Source organism: Cucurbita maxima, unplaced genomic scaffold (genome assembly GCF_002738345.1).
Source record: "Cucurbita maxima cultivar Rimu unplaced genomic scaffold, Cmax_1.0 Cma_Scf00037, whole genome shotgun sequence".
NCBI classification, from domain to species: Eukaryota; Viridiplantae; Streptophyta; class Magnoliopsida; order Cucurbitales; family Cucurbitaceae; genus Cucurbita; species Cucurbita maxima.
In genome coordinates, this window is record NW_019272053.1 from 59,580 (window position 1) to 83,833 (window position 24,254).

General features: G+C 36.9%; 3 protein-coding genes across 4 annotated transcripts; 1 reads left to right on the top strand and 2 right to left on the bottom strand.

Moving 5' to 3' along the window:
• Positions 1-1,077: 1,077 nt before the first annotated feature.
• LOC111468568 (B3 domain-containing protein At2g31420-like) lies at positions 1,078-1,509 on the bottom strand. The gene has a single exon (XM_023113821.1). It carries the CDS (start codon positions 1,507-1,509, stop codon positions 1,078-1,080), a length of 432 nt encoding a protein of 143 aa, XP_022969589.1.
• A 13,273-nt stretch (positions 1,510-14,782) lies between these two features.
• Positions 14,783-20,238, top strand: LOC111468583 (nitrate regulatory gene2 protein-like). Of its 2 annotated transcripts, none has more exons than XM_023113837.1 (5): positions 14,783-15,010; positions 16,712-18,087; positions 18,594-18,808; positions 19,025-19,248; positions 19,318-20,238. In XM_023113837.1, exons 2-5 carry the CDS (start codon positions 16,899-16,901, stop codon positions 20,039-20,041), a joined length of 2,352 nt encoding a protein of 783 aa, XP_022969605.1. In that variant the 5' UTR covers positions 14,783-15,010; positions 16,712-16,898; the 3' UTR covers positions 20,042-20,238. The 2 variants fall into 2 exon arrangements, with proteins under 2 accessions (XP_022969605.1, XP_022969604.1); XM_023113836.1 differs by having other exon boundaries at positions 16,773-18,087.
• Positions 20,239-20,576: 338 nt separating this feature from the next.
• LOC111468587 (60S acidic ribosomal protein P3-like) lies at positions 20,577-21,893 on the bottom strand. Its single transcript, XM_023113843.1, has 2 exons — positions 21,594-21,893; positions 20,577-20,927 (listed from the first exon to the last, which is right to left on the bottom strand). The coding sequence occupies exons 1-2, from the start codon at positions 21,789-21,791 to the stop codon at positions 20,763-20,765; spliced, it is 363 nt and encodes a 120-aa protein (XP_022969611.1). The 5' UTR covers positions 21,792-21,893; the 3' UTR covers positions 20,577-20,762.
• Between the last annotated feature and the right edge of the window lie 2,361 nt (positions 21,894-24,254).

The following is a 24,254-nucleotide window of genomic DNA, read 5'->3' on the forward strand; positions in this document are numbered from 1 at the left end:
TTGGGAGACTAATTGCATATTGCACCTGTACAATTAAACGTTTGGTCTTTGCTCTTCCTCTTCCCAGAGTCACCGAGGACGTTGATTTCCATCAAACACCCAAAATTTGCTCTAATAGGGTTGAGATAATATTCTTTAGATAGCGCTTCCATTACCTCAAAATTAGATAGCGCTTAGAGAAGACGTCCAAAAGATGCTAACCCTCCTTTAACGATAACATTCTTTAGATAGCGCTTCCATTACCTCAAAATTAGGGTTGAGATAGCCTCCTCTACACGTGCTTTCTTTTACATCGTAGACTTATAAAAGTGAGTAATATCATAGCCGATCCATATGCATGAATAATGTATTAAGTCTACCAACATCATTCATCCCAAATCAAGACATGACATAAAAATAATCCAATGAGAATTATCACATCCATAAGCTTAATTTTTTTCGTCAATATTTTAGTCTCAATAAGACTATTTCATCATGAACTTTACTCATCATCCTCTTAGTTCTAGGTGTGAGTCACCTAGCATTCGATGGTTAACACAACAGACAAACATTCATTCTCCTGTTCCTATTAGATTACACCTTATCCCATAGTTCTCAGTATGCCTCTACTTTTATTTGTTGATCACTCATTCTAAGCATTATCGTTCTCTTAACGACATCCATAAATGTTCTAGCAGTTTTCAAGAATGGTCTACCCAAGATAATTAACGCATCATTGTTAATCTTCACTCTTAGAAGGGGATATAAGAGAATGTCAAGATCATCAAATTCCAAATCCTGATCTTAGACAGCTACAAATATTAATAATTAAGACAAAATAATCAAAAGTTCACTCGAGACCCCCTAAAATTAGAAAACATATAACCAATAAACAAGATCCAAAATGTGAAAACTATTAAACTAAGGATATTGACATTTATTTAAGAATGGATAATTTCTTGAATTGGGACATACGAAAAAAACTTTACAAAAAATCTACGAAGCCTACACAAGAACACATTTAAAGAAAACATCTACGAATTGTAAAACATCTAAAGAAAACTACCTATCCTATCTACTATTTACGCAAGAACACTTCTAAAGAATACATCGGCCATCCATGGTATTCAACGCGAAGTAAAGATCAGAGGTGAATATTTCATTATCGATGTCTACGAGTCGAACTCTTCTGAAACTCCAAAGTTGGATGAGGTTGCCAAATTTCAAGCAATTTTTGTCGACAAAAGAATTCCAATGAGTGGTAAAAAGATAAACATCATGTTCTTTAATCTTGCCTTTGGTCAAGAACATGGGGCTCACCCTTTGAGCCTCATCAACAATCTTGACTTCCATGACTCCGTTTGCATCATTCAAGAGCTCCTTCTCCTTTGGGGTGAGGAAATCGAAAAATACATTCTTGATTTGAAAAAACATACGGCCATCTTTCTTGTTCATATCAATATCTATTAATTTCTTATAAATCACCATCTGGAGATTGTATCCATGCATGTCCTCGATCTGCTTTCGCATCCGAGTTGGTATGTCAGGCGTCGAGTATATAAAAAACTTGGTACGCAGATTTGACATCGATCGATTTGGAGAAAATGACATAAGTTAAGATTATGAGAAGAGAGAAAAAAACCATCTAATATATATACATTCTAAGAATTGTTTACTTTGGATTCACTCAATTTCTATGGTAATACTTTCAAATTTTCGCTTGAAGAGATATTACTAAAATTCACCGTTTAAGTTAGTATTATATAATATATCAACTTTATAATCTGTAACTAGCTTCGGGCACCTATTGTTGTCCCGTGTTTAGAACTTTCGACTTTAAGAGTGTTTTAATCTCTTATGGTCTATGATGATTTGAATCTTCTCTCCATACAAATAATGTCTTCAAATTTTTAAAGTAAAGACCACAACTTCTAACTACAAATTATGAGTTAGTACTATTAATAATCATTTTGTAACGGCCTAAGTCCACTGCTATCTGTTAGCAGTGGGCTTCGGCTGTTACAAATGGTATCAGAGTCAGATACTAGGCGGTGTACTAGTAAGGACACTGGGACTCAAAGAGGGTGGATTGAGGGATCAAATATCGATTGGAGAAGGGAATGAGTGTCGGTGACAACATTGGGCTCCGAAGGGGGTGGATTGTGAAATCTCACATCGGTTAGGGAGGAGAACGAAGCATTCTTTAAAAGGGTGTGGAAATCTCTCTCTATAGACAACGTTTTAAAAACCTTGAAGGAAAAAATTGAAAGGGAAAACAAAAAAAAAAAAAACAATATCTACTCGTGGTGGACTTGGACTGCTATACTTTCAAATAGCGATAAGCATAATCAATGATGCTTAGGAAACAATATATCCTTTTCTTAAGTAGCCCACTTATCCCTTAAACACTTAGTTCATCAAATCCATAAAAACTATAGGCACATTCTCAATAGGGTTGTACATCTAACCCGAAAATCTAGTATCCCTAACATGAATTATAAGAGTTGGGTTGGGTGTTTCTTTAACTGATTTTATTTGTTTTGGGTTGGGGTTGGGAGGAAAATTTTTCGAGTCGACCCAAACCTGTTGTTTTTGTAATATATATTCAAAATAAATTTAGAAATCTAACCCTAAAGCGCAGTCGCAACCCGTAGTACTCTTGTCTCTCGAGTCTCGCCCTTTATCGCCCCTTGTCTACCGTAGCACTCTCGCCCTCTCATCGTTGCCACATAACACTCTACTCTCACCCTCTTGCCATCGGTGCACAACACTCTTGTCCCCTCATCGTGGCCTTCTCTCCAGACCATCACCACACGTCATTGCCTTCGAGCTTGTAATAAGAGTGTTAAAGTCTCAAGCATGTATGTAGATTATCAGTTGTCAACTCATATGACACCGCCTAAACTCATGTTTGTATCATTGTCTTTTGTTCTCAACGGTTGGGAACCATGCCTAAACTCATGTTTGTATTATTGTCTTTTGTTCTCAACGGTTGGGAACCATGCCTAAACTCATGTTTGTATCATTGTCTTTTGTTCTCAACGGTTGGGAATCATGCCTAAACTCATGTTTGTATCATTGTCTCTTGTTCTTAACTGTTGGGAACATTCGTAAATTTAGTATTGGAAATACTAACGTTCCTTGAAATTGGTCGAACAAGTCAATATTTGTAAAAGTGGTCCTCATTTTTTATTGATATCTTGTTCAACTCTTGAAAGTCAATACATAGGTGCAACGGTCCATCTTTCTTCTTTACAAAGAGAATTCATGTGCCCTAGGGTGATCCATTAGGAAGTATGAAATCCTTGCAATGAATATGTGTGTATATCTAACCCTAACAGAGTGTCGTGGCGTGTAAGTGATTTGTTTATAATTTCCATTCCAAATCTAAAACTATTCGTTTTAAATCATGACCCTAATTAATAAGAGTGGAATAACTCGGTTGGCTACAAAAAAAGAAAAAAAATCTCTCCAAAATTTTATTTCCTGACATTGGTTGGGAGGAGAACAAAATACCCTTTATAAGGGTGTGGAAACCTTCCCCTCGTACACGCGTGTTAAAACCTTGAGGGGAAACCCAAAAAGGAAAACATCGGCTAGCAGTGGACTTGGGTCGTTACAAATGGTATCAGAGCTAGATACCGGACGAAGTGTCAGCCTTCTCGCTGTTCCCCGAAGGGGGTAGACACAAGGCGGTGTGTCAGTAAAGACGTTAAACCCCAAAGGGGGTGGATTTGGTGGCGGTCCACCTCGATTGGGTAAAGAAACAAGTGCTAACGAGGACGCTGGGATCGAAGGGGGGTGGATTGTGATGTCCCACATTGGTTGGGGAGGAGAACAAAACACCATTTATAAGGGTGTGGAAACCTTCCCCTAGTAGTAGAAGCATTTTAAAGCCTGGAGGGGAATCTCGAAAGGGAAAGCCCAAAGAGGACCCAAAAGGGAAAGCCCAAAGAGGACAATATCTACTAGCGGGGCCAAGGGATATGGGCCCAGGGACAATATCTATTTGTAACACTTTATGCCCATGATTTGAAATCTAAATTCAGGGATGGCCTCAACATAACTATTTTGATTAATATTCCCTTTTTGATTCAAGAATTAGTATTACTACCTTTATATAAAGGTTTGTCTAGCATTGTTTTGAGGTGTGGAGTCAAGTTTATTGTCCCATTTAAAGTGACCCTAAAGTTGACATTGTCCTCAATGGTCCGATGTTAATATATTGTTTAACGTATCGGTTAAGTATCTTAGGATAGCATAGTATGTTGATATATTGTTTTAAAGAAAAAAGTGATAATAGAGTGGAAGATGAAGCATTCCCTTTTCTCGAAAATATGATACCCGACTCATTCCTTTTAATTTTCATTTGTATCGATTCATCCCCTAAATATCTTTTTGCATCACAAATAAACTTTTATGGTTCATATGATAGATCTGCTCGGATGCTCGGATGAAATTGCAGGCTAAGTAGTTCGTTAAGTTTGCATCATGGGCCATTGCACATCTTCTGTTCTACTTGGTTTCAAATCAATCTGAGAGATTACTAAATGTTTCTCTCTTTCAAGTAGCCATTGATATTGAATTTTATTTGTTGAACACCCACGCTAAATATTATCGTTATCTTGTGGACATCCATTAATGTTCTAGCAATTTTCAAGAATGAGCTACCTAAGATAATCAGCATAATTGTTAGTCTTCACTCTTAGAACAGGGATATAAGGGGATGTCAGGATCATTAGATCCCGGATCTTGGACTTAGATCGCTACAAATATAAATAATTGAGACAGAGTAATCAAAAGTTTACTCGAGGCAAGACGTGAAAATTATTAAACTACTAATCCTAACATTTATTTAAGAATGGATAATTTCTTGAACTGGGACGTACGAAAAAACTCTAAAAAACAATCTACGGAGTCTACGCAAGAACGCATAGAAAGAAAACATCTAAAGAAAACTACCAATCCTATCCATTATTTACTCAAGAACATATCTAAAGAAAACATCGACCATCCATGGTATTCAACGCAAAGTAAAGATCAGAGGTGAATATTTCGTTATCTATGTCTACGAGTCGAACTCTTCTGAAACTCCAAAGTTGGATAAGGTGGCCAATTTTCAAGCAATTTTTGGCGACAAAAGAATTCCAATGAGTGGTCAAACAATATGCATCATGTTCTTGAATCTTGCCTTTGGTCAAGAACATGGGGCTCACCCTTTGACCCTCATCAAGAATCTTGACTTCCATGACTCCGTTTGCATCATTCAAGAGCTCCTCCTCGTCTGGGGTGATGAAATCGAATAAGATTTTCTTGATTATAAGAAACAAACGGCCATCTTTCTCGTTCATATCAGTTTCTATTAATTTCTTATGAATCACCAACTGAAGATTGTATCCATGCATCTCCTCGATCTGCTTTCGCATCCGAGTTGGCATGTCCGGCGTTGTGATTAGAAAGAATGCATTGCGCCACTTTGACATCGATGGATATGGAGAAACTGACATGGTTGAGATTGTGAGAAGAGAAAGGAAAAAACCATCTCATATATATACATTCTAAGAATTGTTTACTTGTATTCACTCAATTTCTACTGTAACACTTCACTAAAATTCAAACTTTTTAACTTACTCTTCTACAATATCTCAATTTTCTCTCAATACAAATATCTTCAAATTTTTAAGGTAAGGACGAAATCAGCTAACTACAAATTATGAGTTGAGTAATTCTTCGTAATCTTTCTATAATGGCTTAAACCCACCACTATCTATTATCAGTGGAATTGGACGGTTATAAATGGTATTAGAATCAGACATCAGACGGTGTGCTAGCGAAGACATTGGGCCCCAAAGGAGGGCGGATTGGGGGATCCCATATTGATTGGAGAAGGGAACGATTGTCAGCAAGGATGTTGGGCTTTGAGGGGCGGTGGATTGTGAGATCTCACATCGGTTGAAGAGGAGAACAAAACATTATTTATAAGGGTGTGATAGAAATTGCCTACCTCGATGACCTTGATTGAGGGAGGTCACTTAGAATTTTGTTGGACTTTATCTCCCTTAAACACTTTGTTCATTAAATCCATGAAAATTATAGGCACATTCGTCAAAAGGGTTACATCAAACTCGAAAATTCAGCCAACCTAACTCGGTTGGGTAAATTTTTTTAACTGATTTCTTTTGTTTTGGGTTGAACAAATTTTTCGAGTAGACCGGACTCAAACATTGTTTTTGTAATATATATTCAAAATAAATTTAGAAATCTAACCCTAAAGCGTAGTCGCAAACCGTAGTACTCTCGCCTCTCAAGTCTCACCCTCTGTTGCCTTCTCATCCATCATAGCACTCTCTCGCCCTCTCGCCCTCTCGTCGTCACCACATAACACTCTCCCCTCGCCCTCTTGCCATCGCTGCACAGCACTCTCGTCCCCTCATCGTCACATTCTTGCCAAACCATCTCCACACATCATCGCCTTCGAGATTGTAATAAGGTAAGTGTTGAAGTCTCAAGTATATCATATGTCACTACTTCATGTTTATGTTTAACGGTTGCTTTCTACCTAGATCAATACCTACTTTCATGCGTTATTGGAGTACGGGGAGGCAGGTGAAGCCTAAAGCATATATGTTGATTTTGAGCTTACTTTAAACAATTTCAAATTGGTTGAATGGGTTGGGTTACCATCTCACCCACCCAAACTTTTGTATTGATTTAAAAAATTTACTCAACTCAATCTAACTCGACTCATGTACCTCTAATTGTCAACTCACAGGACACCATCTAAACTCATGTCTGTATCATTGTCTCTTGTTTTCAACTGATCGAACCATTCGTAAGCTTAGTATTAAAAATACTGATGCTCTTTGAATCTGGTCGAACAAGTCATTATATGTAAAACTGGTCCTCATTTTTTATTGATATCTTGTTCAAATACATAGGTGCAACCATCCATCGTTCTTCTTTAAAAAGAGAATTCATGTGCCTTTGAGTGATCCACTATGAAATCCTTGCTATGAATATATGTGTATATTTAACCTTGACAGAGGAGTGCGTAGCGCATAAGTGATTTATTTATAATTTCCACTCCTGAAACTATTCGTTTTAAATAATGGCTCTAATTAATAAGAAAGGGGAAGAAGAATAAATATATACAAAATATTTGCATATAACAAAAGATTAAATATGATATATATGATAAATTATAATTCATGACTAAATATCCTTAACACGTGGCTGAACGTCGGATTTGAACGAACGTGAGGTTTGAAACTGAAAAATTCAAAGAGAGTTTGAGAAACACTTTTTATGAGAATGTAGTAACCTGGTTCGGAGGAGACATCTGGTTCGGCGGCATAATACTTTCTTGACCATCGAAAACTGCAGAGGGATCGTCGGGCAATGGGGATATTGTCTTGACTCCGACGAGAATATGTCTTACTCATGAAGTAGGAGGGAAACCAAGAAGGAGAATAGAGAGAGGGTCATCTGAAGGGCCAACAAAAAAAAAACAGAGAATGAAAAATCCCCATAAGAATTTCATGATGTGTGGACTATAGAGACCCAATATAAGAATTAGGACAATGGCTTTATTCTAAGAAAAGTACAAGAGACAGAGAGAGGGTTCGATGGTGGCTATGAAGAAGAGAGGAAGAAAGAGGGCAGAAACTAAGAATGCGGATTCTGAGTATATTTTAGACTAAGAAAGAAAGAAAGAGAGGGGCGGAGATAGAGTTAGGGTTTGCACCTTGTGGACTGGTTTGCTATCGAGCAAATGAGCATGAGTAAGAATACCTCAAGCATATTTTGCAATTGGAGTTTGCGCTGGTGACTTCGAAGCAGCAGGAGGCGGAGCTGGTGGAGAAGTAGCCGACACCATAGCAAGTGGTGAAGTTCTAATGGACGGAGAGGGTGCCACGCCCCCTGGAGCAAGGGATGAAGACAGTGTTGAAGCCGGAAGAGTCGCCCTAGTGGGTGAAGGAGCCGATTTTGGTGAGGAGGCCGGCGGTGACTTGGTTAGTGAAGAGGCCAGTGCGGCGCCTAGATTCTAAAGGTAAATCTCTGTAGAAGGTAGGTCGATGAGCTTGTTGAGATTCTGTATATTTCTTATGAGAATGCTGATGAGGATCCTGAGGTTAGAGTTTCTGTGAAGGATGGAGAGGCGATTGGGAAGAAAATGAAAAAGGCTATGTTGGTTAAGGGGAAACCGATGATGTTGGAGAATGTGAGGTTGTATGTAAAGAGTATAGCGAAAGGGGTCTGCGATTGATGATTTAGAGGCCAAAAGAGTGGAGCAGAAAAGTAATCAATCGGCTCCGCCTGCGGTAGCCATGGCGAGAAATCTCTCCTCACTTCCTCCCATTTTTAGTTTGAACAGAGACTCCATACCCCATTTGAGACGTGTCTTGATCATATGTGGTATTCACCAATATCTTGGTCATCTGACCAAGGAGCATCACGTTGGCTTTGAAGCAGCTGCATGGTATTGGCATTTTGTAGGCGTGATTCAGTTATTCCTATTTGTCTCTATCTATTGGTGGGGAGGTATATGAAAGAACAAAACAGTGCATTGAAGAATGAAAGCTCGAAGACAAAGAACCGGACTTTTCCAAAGAATTACAGTAGCTTTCCTTCTTCCTTTAATTATTATATACAAAAAGGTCTCTTCCACTTTCCTACCAAATCTATCTGTATTTTGGCACATAAATTCAGGGATTGAAGAGATTATGGCAGATAATGTTTACCAAGAAATGACTCTAAATTGGATCCAAATCTATCCCATCATAATATCTTGTGTAAACGTGCTTGGAAACATACATAACATATCAAGAGGTAAATGTCACAAACAATCTCGTAAACATGCTAGAAATCGTATCATTTGATCATCAGTTCGTTCCATTATCAGGTCCCTCTAAACATCATGTTATATAACATATTTAATATTTAAGAGAACTATATATCATACAAGCAAACATGCATTTTAAATCCTATATACTTATTATCGAAGATTTTAAGGAGTTATCCAATCGAGTACTTACCTTAGGAGGTGTTTCAAGCAAAATAGTTTTTGTAACAACCCGAAATTTTCTACTTAATTTAAGGTCGCTATTGAATACCATAAACATTAAATGCGGAAGACTTCATTTAAATTCCATAAAACATAACATTTATCTTAGAACTCAGTCATGGAATTACGTGTTTCGAAAACATTTTTAAAACAACACGACAAAAGACTAAATAAAATAATTAAGTGTTTAAGTTAAAAGCATCATATTCTAGCCTAAGTCTAAGAAAATAAATACCACTATCCTATGCATGTGTCATGGTCTCGAGTTGCGATGTCATCGTTAGCCGTACAAAAATGTTTTGCCTTAACCTGAAAAATGTAGTAGCACATGGTTTGAGTATTTAAAGAAATACTCAATAACTAACCCTACTATTGGGGTTAAATGCAAGAACATGTGAATACAATGACGAGACTTATTCTTTTAATTTATTTTCCTACGGTACTGTCCTAACGGGTAATTTGGACGTGTACCATATACTCTACACACAGCCCATACGTGCAGGTATGGGCTCACCAGTCAGTTCGCACACCGTTGGGCCACCTTACTTGTCGAGCGAGCATACACTAGGACGCTCCTTAGGCCGAACACCCGTTAGAACTAATAACTGTCACGGCAGCACTATGCAAAACATAACGATCGTTGTGCTGCCATTGGATGTACCGTCCGTACCCTCGTGATGGAATAAGGGAATCCCCCTAAATGCATGAGCACACATAATGCATGAGATCCCCAACATTTCTACTTTTATCATTAATGAATATAACCCCACTATCATCTTTCATACTTAACATGTCATTTCTCATTTTTCAGTCTATGTATCATACATAATCCTAACGGGGTTACATTTCATTTCATTTACCGTGATATCATGTCATTCATAACATGTTGTATACATACAATTTAGAAAACATAACATAACGCTCCATACTTTTAACATGTCGTTTCATAACGTGCAATTCATACAACAATTACCTCAATGATCACACAAAACAATCTAAAAATAACATATCACATCACAATATATCGTATCATAAACATGTTATATCATAAACATTTCGTGGTCATATCGTTCCCTAAGTTATCATAGTCTTAACGTTCTTATACCTATCACAGTCATATCGTTACTTGAACGTACTTTAGTCATATCATCACAGAAACGTATCCTAACGCTATCATTCTGTCAATCTATCACAAACAGGTCTCTTTCTACCCATATCCTATCCATATTCTTTCATCAACCTCCCCTATCCATAGCACTCTAGTGTGTAACCTAACCTTAATGTTCCATGAACATATCTTACTCCTATTATTACATTTCGTTTTGTGCATCCTTCTCGTATCCTATCTCAAACATATTCTTGAACACATCGTACCATAATTATTATTATACAATCCACATATTATAACATAACATAAACATAATACAAGCATACCGATTCACAGATAATTCACACATATCAATATATATGACACGTGCAGAATTACAGGCACGTGTCAACATCAAATACAACCATATCAATAGTAAGGTCACTTACCTGGTTAGCTTAAGTCGTTGTCACGAATATATCCTTAATGAAAGTTCGACTCCGTTCTTTGAAATCCAAATCAACCTATGTGAGCCCATGACATCCGTTTCAATTTTGAACTCTATAAAATTATTTCTCTAATTTAGATGTGTCATTGGTAAAAGTCTTGAAGTGTTATATATATATATATAATGTTATTTTCAACCTAGATAAAATTTAATGGAGTTCCTTGGCCTCAAATATTTCCTGTTTTATTTTTAAATTATGTTCAACAAATCTTTCCTCGATCTCTCATCCTCCTCTCTGTAATTATTTTCATTCTGTAAATAGATTTTCAATTCTATACGGGCCAATTTGACTACGATCTTACATATTTATAGATCTGACAACCTTATTTTATAACTTAAAATGAATTTGATGGAACCTTATTTCCTATAACTTAAAATGAATTTTATGAAACCTTATTTCCTATAACTTAAAATGCTAACAAAAATCTAATTTATTGGATGGGATCTGAATATCACACGATAAAATATGAAAGAAGATTTGATCTTAAATTAATTTATTGTAACCATAACTACAAAGGGAAAAGGAAATCCGAATAGGATTTTACCATAATAACTATCAAATCTCTCCGAGTAAATTTGCATTGTTTATGTTAAAAAAATCATTTTACTTTTTCTCACATTTTTGTTTATTTTTGTTGATATTGTAGTGTTGAGGAAAGATGATGTGGTTGGGATAAGAGGTGAGCCCGGGATACGTGAGTAAATTTTATTTTATTTTTTTATTTTTATTTTTAAGTAATCTTTTTAGTTATTTATTTATGAATTATTATTATTATTATCGTCATTGTGACGTATATATTTTTTTATAATTATTTTTATTTGTTTATTTATTTTTATTATTTTATTAATATTATTATTACTGCTATTACAGTTTTTTCTATAACTCAACACTTATCTAAATGGTCGTGAAAGAGAAACTCAAATACAGACAGGAACATTTTATTAGACTGATTGCACGAAGGAAAGATCGAACATAGTATGATCACCCGAAAACCTAGGTAAGAGTTATACAAGTTCGATGCGACTTGTTAATCATGGAGACCCAATATCATTGTATGTGAACCAAAGGTTGATTTGTGAGTCAAAAGAGAGATGGGGAACAAACAACATACACGCTCTACTATTGCACCCTCTAAATATATCACACCAACAAACAACACACGTCATTTAAAGCTTAATAATGTGTTTTTCATTCATACAACAATTTAGAAAAAAAAAAACGTTAATAAATATTGTTATTTTCGCTATCTCGAGAGACAAACTATATCAACTCAACTACTTGTCCTATGTTGGTGTGCGTCGAATGAATGGAATGTTGCGTAGGTAGGTCATTTCTTGTCGTGTGTAACAACCTATCCTCGTTTTAAAAATACACATTAATATATCTACTTTAAAACTTACCTGTCTATTTTATATCAAAAACTAATATTATAAATATAATCTTAAACAATAACTAAATGACGTAAAGTAGGATAGTGTTCAAAAAATAACTTAAAAATACGATACTATAGAAATAATGTTGGGTATCATACCGAGAAAGTAAATAAGTAGATGACGTTAGGATTTGAACAATGAAGTTCTGCCCTTTAGCTAGTTTTTTACTAGATCATAAACAAAAGGTTCATTAGAGGATCAATATTACCATAAGATGTAATTGTAAGGGTAAAATGGACTTTTACCTTATTTGTAATTATGAAAAGCCCGTGAAAATTGACATGCATGTAATGGTTACATCCATTGGTACTTGTCTTAGAGTAAATCACCGTTCCTTTAAATTTGTAGTAAAGGATCAAAATTTAATAAATAAAAATTATTTAATTGAATTTAATTAATTAATTTTATATCATTAGAACTTATAATATGCATTCTTTAACCGAGTTTATAGGGAAGTATTTTATACTATGCCGCTCATCTCTATTGACTAAATTTTTCATGTCACCAATGACGTGTGTCCAACCTAACAATGTTTGTGCCCCAAAGTAAGTTATTGAGGACGATTGACTAGTTTAAGTGGGAGAGAATGTCACAACCTAAATATGAAAAGAGCAGTTTGTGACCCTCATGTGATTCCCCTTAAAGCTAGTCGTGAGCGTGTCAAGATTACAACTCCGCACGGTGAAAAAGTAGGATCATGACAATGTAACGAGTTTCCTCTCATACAATTAAAACTATTTTTTGTTAAAATAAAATACATTAGTAGTGGCATATTCGAAATTTAGGAATGAAAATAGGGGCATTTTCGTACTATACACAAATCGAGGAATCCACGAGGCTAGAGCTGAGGCTCCTCTTTTAAGTGGGACCAGGTTCCCCATCTTTTACTTTTCACTTTATTTTGCTTTTTTCTAATTCTTAATAATAATAGTAATAATAATTATTCCTTTTCCCTTTTTCTCCATCCCTTTTCCTCTTAATTACCAACAAACCAAGCTCCTGGGAGATCTGGCTGTACACGTGTCCTCATGTGAATCGGACGGTCGGATGATAATTTGACCTTGACGACACTGTGACCGTTGGAGTTTGAGCTGATCCGACGGCTGGGAATCTCTTTCCGGATTTAACTGGCGCCTCTACCAGTCTTCAGACATCGTACAGAATCTAGAGCTCTGATTGGTTGTCTTTCAGGACAAAAATTATTTAGTTTCAATTATTATTTTATTGTTTTTTTTTTGAGAAAAAAAAAAACATATCAATTATTTTTAAATTAATTATATGGACTAAAATTTGAAATTTGAAATGATGTGAACTCAACTAAAATAAAATAAAATACAAAATTCATGACTAAAATAATTTTTTCCATAAAATTTTAATTTACCTCTTAAATTTTTCGGGGCCCAACATCCACCAAATCCACCAAATTCACCTCTTGTTGAGGCTAGCGTTCTTACTGACGCACCACCTCATGTCTACCCCTTATGAAAACAATGAGAAAGCTGGCACATCATTACCATTGTTTGGTGTCTAGCTTTGATACTATTTGTAACGGCCTAGATCAACCGCGTGCAGATAGTCTTTTTTGGGCTTTCCCTCAAAGTTTTAAAAGAGAGTATATTAGGAGAAGATTTCCACACTTTAAACTGTATTTTAACCTAAAAAAATTATATAAGAAAAGATTTAAAAATATTATTTCTACTTTCCTTAATATATAAAAAGGATGAATAAAATTGAGTTTTTGAGTTTTCTCCAATAAAATGTATGGTTTCCCCTTTTTATTTTATTAGATAATCGTCTCACATCGATTAATTTAAGAAATGATCATTAGTTTATTATCAAGAAATATTATTTTTATTGGTGCGAAGCTTTTTAAGGAAGCGAGCTTACCTTCAAAGTGTACAGTATTATATTATTGTAAAGAGTCGTGTTTATTTAAATTATTTAATACGGATATTTTATAGAAAGAAAAAAAAAAGAATCTTTTTCCAAAAAGGAAATAATTTCAATAAATAGTTTTTATTTTTTTTCAAATTTGCATTGGGATCATAAAAAGGTTTCTCCCAGAGGAGTTGAAATTTTCAACGATTGTGTTGGAAAATTTTAAAGGATGTGCCTTTTGGGATTAACCTAATCATATCAATTATTGTTTTTTCAAAAACAATTTGAAAATAATTTTTTAATTAATTACTCGTTCATTTATTATAATACATTGATCGAGAAATGAAGAAAGTCGAGCTTAATAAATTTCATGGTATTAAAAAGTTACTTTAAGGATAATAGTCGATGCATTCTAAACCGTGAAGTTGACGACATTACATAATGGCCCAAAGTAGACAATATTTATTAGAGGTGGACTTGAGCTGTTATAAATGGTATAAGAATCAAACACGAGGCAAGTGTCAACAAGGACGCTGAGATCCAAAAGAGATGGAGATTGTGGATTCAGTATCGATGGAAGAGGGGAACAAAATATTCCTTATAAAGGTGTGAAAACGGTGAGGTTGATAGTTTTCCTACGTAATAGGCCAAAGCGGACAATATCTGCTAATAATGAGCTTGAATTGGTACGGTGGATTTAGTTAGCATGGTATTCCATCACCATCAAAATAGTTTTTTTTAATAAAATATATATAAAAATATAAAAATAGGGAATGGCATTATTGAAATATATGGGGAAAAAAAGGGCAATGTATTGGAAAGGTCGTATGAGCTTTCTTTAATGAGCTACCCGACGAGAATGGATCTTTAGTTTTTTATTTCTTTCATGATTTTCCTCTTCCTCCATTCTGGGTTTTTTTGACCGTTGCTTTTCTTCTAAACCCTCTTCTCTCTCCTCTTTCTCTCTCTAACCTTCATCGTCGTCTCTTTCACTGTCTGTAATCAATCAATCTTTCACACTTCTCTGTTCCTTTCCGCCGGCCAAGATTCATCCCGTCAGGTACTTTTCCCCTAATTTTTTAGTGTTTTTGTGATTTTCTCTGCTTTTGTTCTTCTGGGTTCTTGTGATTTTCTGTAGAAATCACAACATTGTTAATAAAATTTCTTGATGGAATGTAGTTTTTCGGAGATCATGTGTTTTTTCTCCACGTTTCCACTTCTGGGTTGCGATTGTTTTCTGCTGAAATCGCCACGTTGTTGAGTTATTTCTTGATGGATTATGTGTTTTTTCTTCTGGGTTGCTATTGTTTTCTGTGGGAATCACAAGATTGCTTCATTGTTTCTTGTTGAGCTGCGATTTGCCGGTGATTATGGGCTTTTTCTTAATGTTTCTTCTTCTGGGTTGCTATTGTTTTCTGCTGAAATCGCCACATTGTTGAGTTATTTCTTGATGGATTGTGATTTTTCAGGGGATTATATGTTTTTTGTTCTGGGTTTGTTCTTCTGGGTTGCCACTGTTTTATGAGGAAAATGAGAATATTAGTTCTATATTTCTTGTTGAACTGTAAATTTCTGCTATCTCTGTTCATCTCAATGAATTTCTCTCACCCATTTGATGTTTGATCAGGTTTTGCCATGTGAATTCTGCAAATGGGTCCTCCTTTCTTTTTACTTTGAGCCCTTTATCTTCTTTTCTTGTGTTTTGCTAAGCTCGATATATTGCAGTCATCATTTACAATCTGCCTGTTCTTTACTTTCTGTTCTTTATTTTGTAGTTTTATATACCTATCCTTTTGTTTTGTGTCTCTTTATTGTTCTTTTGGATCCGAATCCAAAATTTGTTCGATTGATGTGAAATCTCACGTCAGTTTGAGAAGAGAACGAAACATTACTTATAAAGATGTGGAAATCTCTACCTAGCAGACGCGTTTTAAAACCGCAAGTATAACAGCCCAAGCTCACTGGTAGCAGATATTGTCCTCTTTTGGCTTTCCCTTTCGGGCTTACCCTCAAAGTTTTTAAAACGTGTATGCTAGGGAGAGGTTTCCTCTTTTGGCTTTCCCTTTCGGGCTTACCCTCAAAGTTTTTAAAACGTGTATGCTAGAGAGAGGTTTCCACACACTTATAAAGGGTGTTTCATTCTCCTCTCCAACTGATGTGGGATCTCACAACCCATCCCTCTTTTTGGGCCCAACATCCTCGCTTGCACTCATTCCTTTCTCCCATCGATGTGTGACCGCCACCAAATCCACCCCTTTCGAGGCCAGCGTCCTTACTAGCACACCGTCTCGTATCTACCCCCTTTCGGGAACAATCTCCTTGCTGGCACATCGCCCAGTGTCTGGCTCTGATACCACTTGTAACGGCCCAAGCCCACTATTAACAGATATTGTCCTCTTTGGACTTTCTCTTTCAGACTTCCCCTCGAGGCTTTAAAACGCGTCTTGTAGGGAGAGGTTTCCACACCCTTATAAAGGGTGTTTCGTTCTCCTCCCCAACCGATGTGGGATCTCACAATGAGGTTAACGCGTAATGGGTCAAAGCAGATAATAGATGTTAGCGGTGGGCTTGACTATTGCCGTTTCCTTTCGAGTTTCTAACTAGCAAGTTAAGGATGAGAAGTTGTTGTTTCAGAAGAAATCTTCGGCATCTCCCTCATAGATTTCTTTTTGTGTAACTTCAAAATTAAGAAAAGCATTAATCTTCAAAACCCTCTCTCTGAAATTAGGATCTTGCTTCCTTGTTTTGTGTGTGCATTTAGGATACTTTTTTGAAATACTCAAGTAATTCAAGCCTTGAAGTTGCTTCTTTTGCTTGAACAGCCCAGAGAAACCTTATGAATCTGGCAAGAAACACACAGCAATATCCTCGTGATTTCGGTTTTGATTCGAGCCTAACGAATTCGTAGTGTCACAAACTTGTTTCATACAAAGGGGACAAATCAAGATATGGGATGTTCCATGTCAAAGCTGGAAGATGAAGAGGCTGTTAAACTTTGTAAAGATAGGAAGAACTTTATCAAACAAGCTGTTGAGCAGCGGAGACGATTAGCTTGTGGACATCTAGCCTACATCCAGTCGTTAAAACGAGTATCTACTGCTCTTCGTGAGTATGTCGATGGATACGAACCTCGTGAGTTGTTGTTAGATTCATTCATTACACCACCTTTCACACCTGTAAAGAAAACAAGTCCTGGTCTGATATCAATAACGCCGAGGTCGTTTCCACAACTTCCAATCGAGTCGAAACCGAATCGAGTGGTGAAAGTAAACTACCTAAGATCAGGAGGAAATGGGGCAGTTTCTGTAGAAGAGAGACCCCAATCACCAGAAATAGTGAGAGTTCAATCTTATTCACCTATGCATCAATATGGATTTGATGGTTTCTTTCCAATGCAATCCCCACCAATGAATTCCTCATTCTTCTCTTATTCTCCTAACAACAGACCAAATATCCCTCCCCCGTCACCTACACCCGAAAGTTCGCAATGGGACTTCTTCTGGAATCCGTTTTCGTCGTTGGATAACTACGGCTACCCTTCGAACAATGGTCTCGATCATATGGCAATGGATGATGAGATCAGAGGGCTAAGACAAGTTAGAGAAGAAGAAGGGATTCCCGAACTGGAAGAAGACGAAACCGAGCAGGAAGACAATGACAATAGCTATAGGTGGGAAGGCAACAGCAATAGAGTAAATACCATGGACGACAGAACACAAACTGGCCAAAGTTGTTGTAGAGAGGAAGTTCTTGTCGAAGATGTGGACGAGGATGAAGAAGATGAGGATGAAGATGAGGACGAGGATGAAAACGAGGACGAAATGAACTATGGAAACGAGATGGGCCATGAACTACAAGGCATACGATCTCGTGGTAATGGGAAGATCGACGTTTCAAGAGTCCAGAATGCTGGACCTGTTGCAAGTACAAGCCAAGAATCAGCAGTGGTCGATCTCGAATCAAAGGACGAAACACCGGGTTTTACTGTTTATGTAAACCGAAAGCCAACGAGCATGGCAGAGGTTATCAAAGAGATAGAAGCTCAGTTTATGACAGTTTGTAATTCAGCTAATGAGGTCTCAGCACTGTTAGAGGCTAGGAAAGCTCCCTACATGACTACCTCAAATGAACTTACAGGTTAGTTCCACAAATACTTCTTCTTTTTCCTTCTCGTATGTTGTGAGATCCCACATCTGGGGAGGAGAACGAAACACCCTTTATAAGGACATGGAAACCTCTCCCTAGCAGGCGCATTTTAAAAAACTTGAGGGGAAGCCCGAAAGAGAAAGCCCAAAAAGGACAATATCTGCTAGCGATGAGCTTGAACTATTACAAATGATATTAGAGCCAGACACCAGATAGTGAGCCTCGAAGGGGGGCAGACACCGAGCGGTGTACCAACGATGACGTTGGGCCCAGAGTGGGGTAGATTGTGAGATCCCATGTCAGTTGGGGAGGAGAACGGAACACCCTTAATAAGGGTGTGGAAACCTCTCCTTAGCAGACACGTTTTAAAAACTTTGAAGGGAAACTCGAAATGGAAAGCCCAAAGAAGACAATATCTATTAGAGGTGGGTTTGGGTTGTTACATATGTGATTTGCATTCAAATCATTTGTTCACGAAGTCTAATTCTTCCTTGCAGCCATGAAAATGTTGAATCCAGTAGCATTGTTCCGCTCGGCTTCATCTCGCTCTTCCTCATCGAGATTTCTAATCAGCTCTTCTGCAACTAAGGATGAAAGTGGTTACGAGAGCACCGACGACATATCAGAAGAATCCAGTTCATTTTCACCCGGTCATCAATCAACATTAGATAGATTATATGCTTGGGAGAAGAAGCTCTACCAGGAAGTGAGGGTATGTAGCTCAAATCTTCTTCTGACTTGTAATGTTTCCTGCATTAAAACTAACCACACTATCCAGTTAGGCTACTCAGATCTTAGGAGCCGATTCTTCGATCGTGACAGAGATGATTATTTGGCCTCAAACCATGTTCTAGATGTCTTATATAACTTTCTTTGAGGTATTGCAGCGGAGACGACTGATCTTTATAATTTCCGTCTTATGAAACAGTCTGGAGAAAAGATTCGAATCGCGTACGAGAAGAAGTGTAATCAACTGAGGAACCAAGATGTAAAAGGAGAAGATCCATCTTCAGTAGAAAAAACAAGATCTACCATGAGAGATCTGCATACTCAGATAAAGGTTTCGATCCACTCGGTTGAAGCTGTGGCAAAACGAATCGAAACGTTAAGAGATGAAGAATTGCAACCTCAACTTCAAGAATTGGTTCAAGGGTAAGTATCCATTGTTGAACATGGTTGATTAAACGTGAACCTAGCCATCATAGTTCTTGTGATGAACAGGTTAGCAAGAATGTGGAAGGTAATGGCAGAATGTCATCAACTACAGAAGCTGGCATTAGACGAAGCGAAGCTTCTACTTGCCGGTATACCGTCGAAGTTGGATGCTAGAAAGCTCTCTTCATCTCGTGTCATTGAGCCAAATTGGCTAGCGCGTGCATCAGCCAATCTTGAGACAGAGCTCAGGAATTGGCGTAGCTGTTTTGAGTCATGGATCGGTTCTCAACGATCTTATATGCACGCAATAACCGGATGGCTTCTCCGCTGCGTAAACTCAGATTCCTCCGACGTTACAAAGCCTCCGTTTTCTCCTCGTCGGTCAAATGCATCAGCACTTCCAATCTTTGGGCTTTGCATCCAATGGAAGAGGCTCTTGGATGAAATCCAAGAGAAGCCAGTGCTAGATGGACTTGACTTCTTTGCTGCTGGAATGGGGTCGCTCCATGCACAACAACAGCAACGAGACGACGCTCACCGGATACAAGTCGGGTCACAGAGTTCCAGGGGAGCGGAGGGATCGAGCGGGAACATGGAAATGGTGGAGTTTGGGAAAGTTGAAGATGAAATGAGTGCTGAAAAAATGGCTGAAGTAGCTATAAGAGTGCTGTGTGCTGGATTGTCATTTGCTGTGAGCTCATTGACTGAGTTTGCTATCAGTTCTGCTGATGGATATAGTGATCTTCTTAAGCAAAGGCCAAAAGGAGATGACAGCCAAATGGCTCAATAGGGTTTAAGTGGGATTTGGAACATAATTTTACAAATGCTTTATTTGTAGCTTAGAATTTATTTGTTTTTTTTTTTTTTTTTTTGGTTGGGTTAGAAATTGGCTTCAGAAGATGTATTTAGTTGAAATCTAACTTAGATTAATATGAAGTTAATGTATTTTTCTAACCCTTTTGGGGAGCGAGTTAGATAGTTCTTTGACCGAAGGCATAGCTGAAGTTAATATTAATGAAAATCAGATTGACTTGACTGAATGCAATAGTGTAGAAAGGGTATTCAAAAATTGATTCATTTTTTTTAGTTCAAAGAGTGAAATCGAAAATTTCGAGTTTTCAGGAAGATTACGCGTCTTAAGCTCATATTGCTACATTTATACTATTCATTTCGCAAAGCTTCAAACCAAGAAGCCGGGTAGGATGGTTATAAGGGTTAGCCCACAATCTTGGTTAAGTGAAGTATTATAATAGGTACTCACAAAATCCAGACTCCACAGGCTATATAGACATCTCTACTTACCGAAAAAATAAATCAATGGAAGGTAATCAGAAAGAACACATCTAATTCTCAACCATTTAACAAAGATCAGTAGCAAAATTTCATGTCCTTAACAAGAACAGCTAATGAACTGGCAAATTCAAGTAAGTGCATAGACATAATATCCTGAAGAGAAAATTTTAGTGCTAAAAATTATGAGATTGATAAACAATAGCAAGTAATTATACCAATTAATCAAAAAGTGAAAAGCCAAGGTCATCATCATCACTCTCTTCCTTCACCTCCTCCTTCGCTGCAGCTGGGGCTTCTGCAGCTGGTGCAGCTCCTCCAGCAGGGGCGGCTGCCGCTTCTCCGCCACTAATGATGCCACCGCCACTAGCACCACCGATGATCACCTGAAATAATAAGGTTTAGGCTAGGCGTACATGGTAGGCAATAACAGAGATATCATAAATAGAGTTCAAAGGACCCTTCACTTAAACCAAGCTTTTCTAAATACTTTGCTAGAAAGCTTTCCAACAAGGAATCACACAATATCAGAATTTCTTATTCAAAGAAGTTTGATTTCAATGTAAAAGTTGGGGTGAATGCAGATAACTTGTAACCAATCAAGAAACTCAGCAATGAACATACTAGAAATATGATTGCCAGCAATGAAATGATTCAAAATGCGTTCATATATTGAGAAAGAATTTGGAGGTCTTGCTGGTTGAACAAATTCATATTAGTGGATTATATAATCAAAATCCATATTCGCAAATGAACGACATTACCCTACAGATCGAACTTAAAGTAATACTCACGCATCAAAAAGGAAAAAACTAGGTAAAGATAATCTAGTCATTGCAAACCGACGGAAAAAAAACACAATCAGTTAAATACTGAGATTAACCAAATCAAACATTAAAGTGTAAGTGCGTGAGATCGAGAACAATCAAGCAATAAAATCAAATATATTCGAAGAATCCACTAGACAAACGGGTAAAACAGAACATGTATTGATAATCTCGACAACTTTTCGCCTATTTCAGCGAATATCCAGAAGAGAAAATGAAGAACACCTGAAAAACAGCGGAGCTGGGAGAAACGTAAGAGAATGAGGACTGAACGCCACCGGAGGAATCGACAGAGAGAGCAGACGCAACGAGCTTCCTCTGGAGATCATAGGTTGAAGCGGCGGAACCTTCAAGGACGCCTGAGTACTGATTGGCGGTCCACTCGCCACCGGATTTCCGACAAACGAAGGTGAAAACTCCCATTGTTTGATCTTCGAACGTGAATTTTGATCGAAGCAAATTGCGAAGAAGAAAGGTAGAGCGTAGGACTAGCGGCCGTTCTCCGGATTGGTGTTTGGTTTTTATGTGAGGAGAAGGAGCCCTGGCGAGACAAAAAAAGTTAGGGTTTTTGATTGAAATGACTGTTTTACCCTCCTGAGTTTTATTACTTTTGATTGAGTCATTGCCCTTTTGGGAAAGAAAAAATGTTTTATTTTATACTTAATAGGCTCCAAAAACTTTAAAAATACTAAATTATAGAAAATATTAGTCTCGTTTCAATAATATTAGTCTTGTATCAACGAAAATTGTATTGGACCCGAGGTTGTGGAAACCTCTTCAAAGGAACTCGTATAAAATTTTATGTACAGAGTTTGTACTTTGTCTTAACTCCATCGTTCTATATGATAGGATTGGAACAAAAATTTAGATCTGAATTTGCCTCTAAGCAGAGCATGCTTAAAGGACATGTGTCAGTTTGTGGGGGATAGTATTCACTCTTAAAAGCGAGAAATAAGTAACATGACTATGTCACAAGGGATGCAAGGCAATGTTGGAGCCATCAAGTGTCGAACCCAAATTTTGAATCATAATCAGTATCATGAACATGGGGTGCTACAAATAGTATTAGAGTGATGTCTCTCCCAATAGTACGTGGTTTGGTGTGATGTCCCACATTAGTTGGGAGGAGAACAAAACACCCTTTATAAGGGTGTGGAAACCTTCTCCTACCAGATGCGTTTTAAAGCCTAAAAGGGAAAGCTCAAAGAGGACAATACCTGCTAGTGGTGGATCTGGTTTATTACAAACAGGTATCAGAGCCAGACACTGGATTATGTGCCAGCAAGAAGGCTCTTCCCCAAAGGGATAGACACGAGACGGTGTGCCAGTAAGGACGTTGGGCCCTAAAGGGGGGTGGATTTGGCGGGGATCCCACATCGATAGGAGAAAGGAGAGAGTGTCAATGTATATTACTAACTGCATTCATGTACGACTTTTATAGCTCAAATAAGAAAACCACTGGATCGAGCTAAAGTACAAGGGTTTTCCTTCAACTTTTTCAACAGAAATGATGGTGACAATGATAGTGACGAAGCAATAACTCAACATGACAACTTGTGATGAGGAATAAAAGGGTGGTGAACGACAATGAGAAGAACTTGATTCGTGGGGGCAACTCCTTTGACTTTTCAAATGCACTATGGTGTGACAAAAGAGAGAATTGGAGAGATCGAGAAAGTCGAATTCATTCCCACAAGGTGTCCTAGGTGAAAGAGGAGGCTCTATACACGGTTGAAAATGGTAACGAAAATAGCCTTCAAATGAAAATCGTAGGGATGTAATAATGACCCTAAGCAGAGGTCTAAGAAATTCGAGTTGTTACATTGTAGCTTGTTCTTAAGATTAAATCTTCAAACCGAAAAATTTATGACGTTCAAAGAATTTCGATGTTCAAAAGGTGTTCGAATTTTCTTATCGATAGTTGAACTTGTAATAATGTTTGGGCTCAACCATTGGATTTAGCTTATAGACTTTGGGCTACCTCTTTGAGTTTGGAATTCAATTTTTTTTTACTTCCTCCATCCAATTTTAAAAATGGTATGATCGTACGAAAATAAATTGAAAACAACAATGTCATGTTAGATGATGAACACGACGACTCTCCACAAGCTTTAAGAAAGGTCTAATACAATAGTATTCATTGATTATAAACCGATGATCAATTCCAAAATTAGCCATTGTGGGACTTTCTTTGATTATAAACTCATGAACATTCCCTAAATTAGGGGAGGTGAGACTTTCATCCAACACCCTCTCAAACAAAATCATTCCCTAAATTAGCCGATGTGAGACTTTCATCCAACACCCCCTCGAACAAAGTACGCCTCCTCTTAATCGAGGCTCGACTCCTTTTTCTTTTGGAGTCATTTGTTCCACATTTGATAGATCTTTATTTGTTGGAGAATGAAATTGATTAATCTTCCTTTCTTTCAATATATTTTTAGAAATTAAATAAATTTAATTTATAAATTTTCATATTAAACTTTTTTTTATTTATTAATATAATTTTTTAAAGTTTATTATTGAAATAAAATATTATTAATTTTGTGTCGAATAATAGATTGGTGACGTATTTCATTTATTTTAAATATATATATATATATATATATTATAAATAAAGCATTATTTTATTTGGGGATGAAAAAACAAATTGAGCTGTATGACCATATGCATTATTGGGGTTAATTATTCATTTGCTTTTCAAAAATCAATTTGGCCCATTTTCCTTAATTGCCCTCCATCCTTTTCAAATAAAATAAATAAATAAATAAATAAATAAATCACCCACTAAATAATTGATTTCTTTCATCACATTTCATATCTCATGATAGAGCTTCATGGAATCTTTTTTTCTTTTTTTTTTAATTTAAATTATCACATTTCATT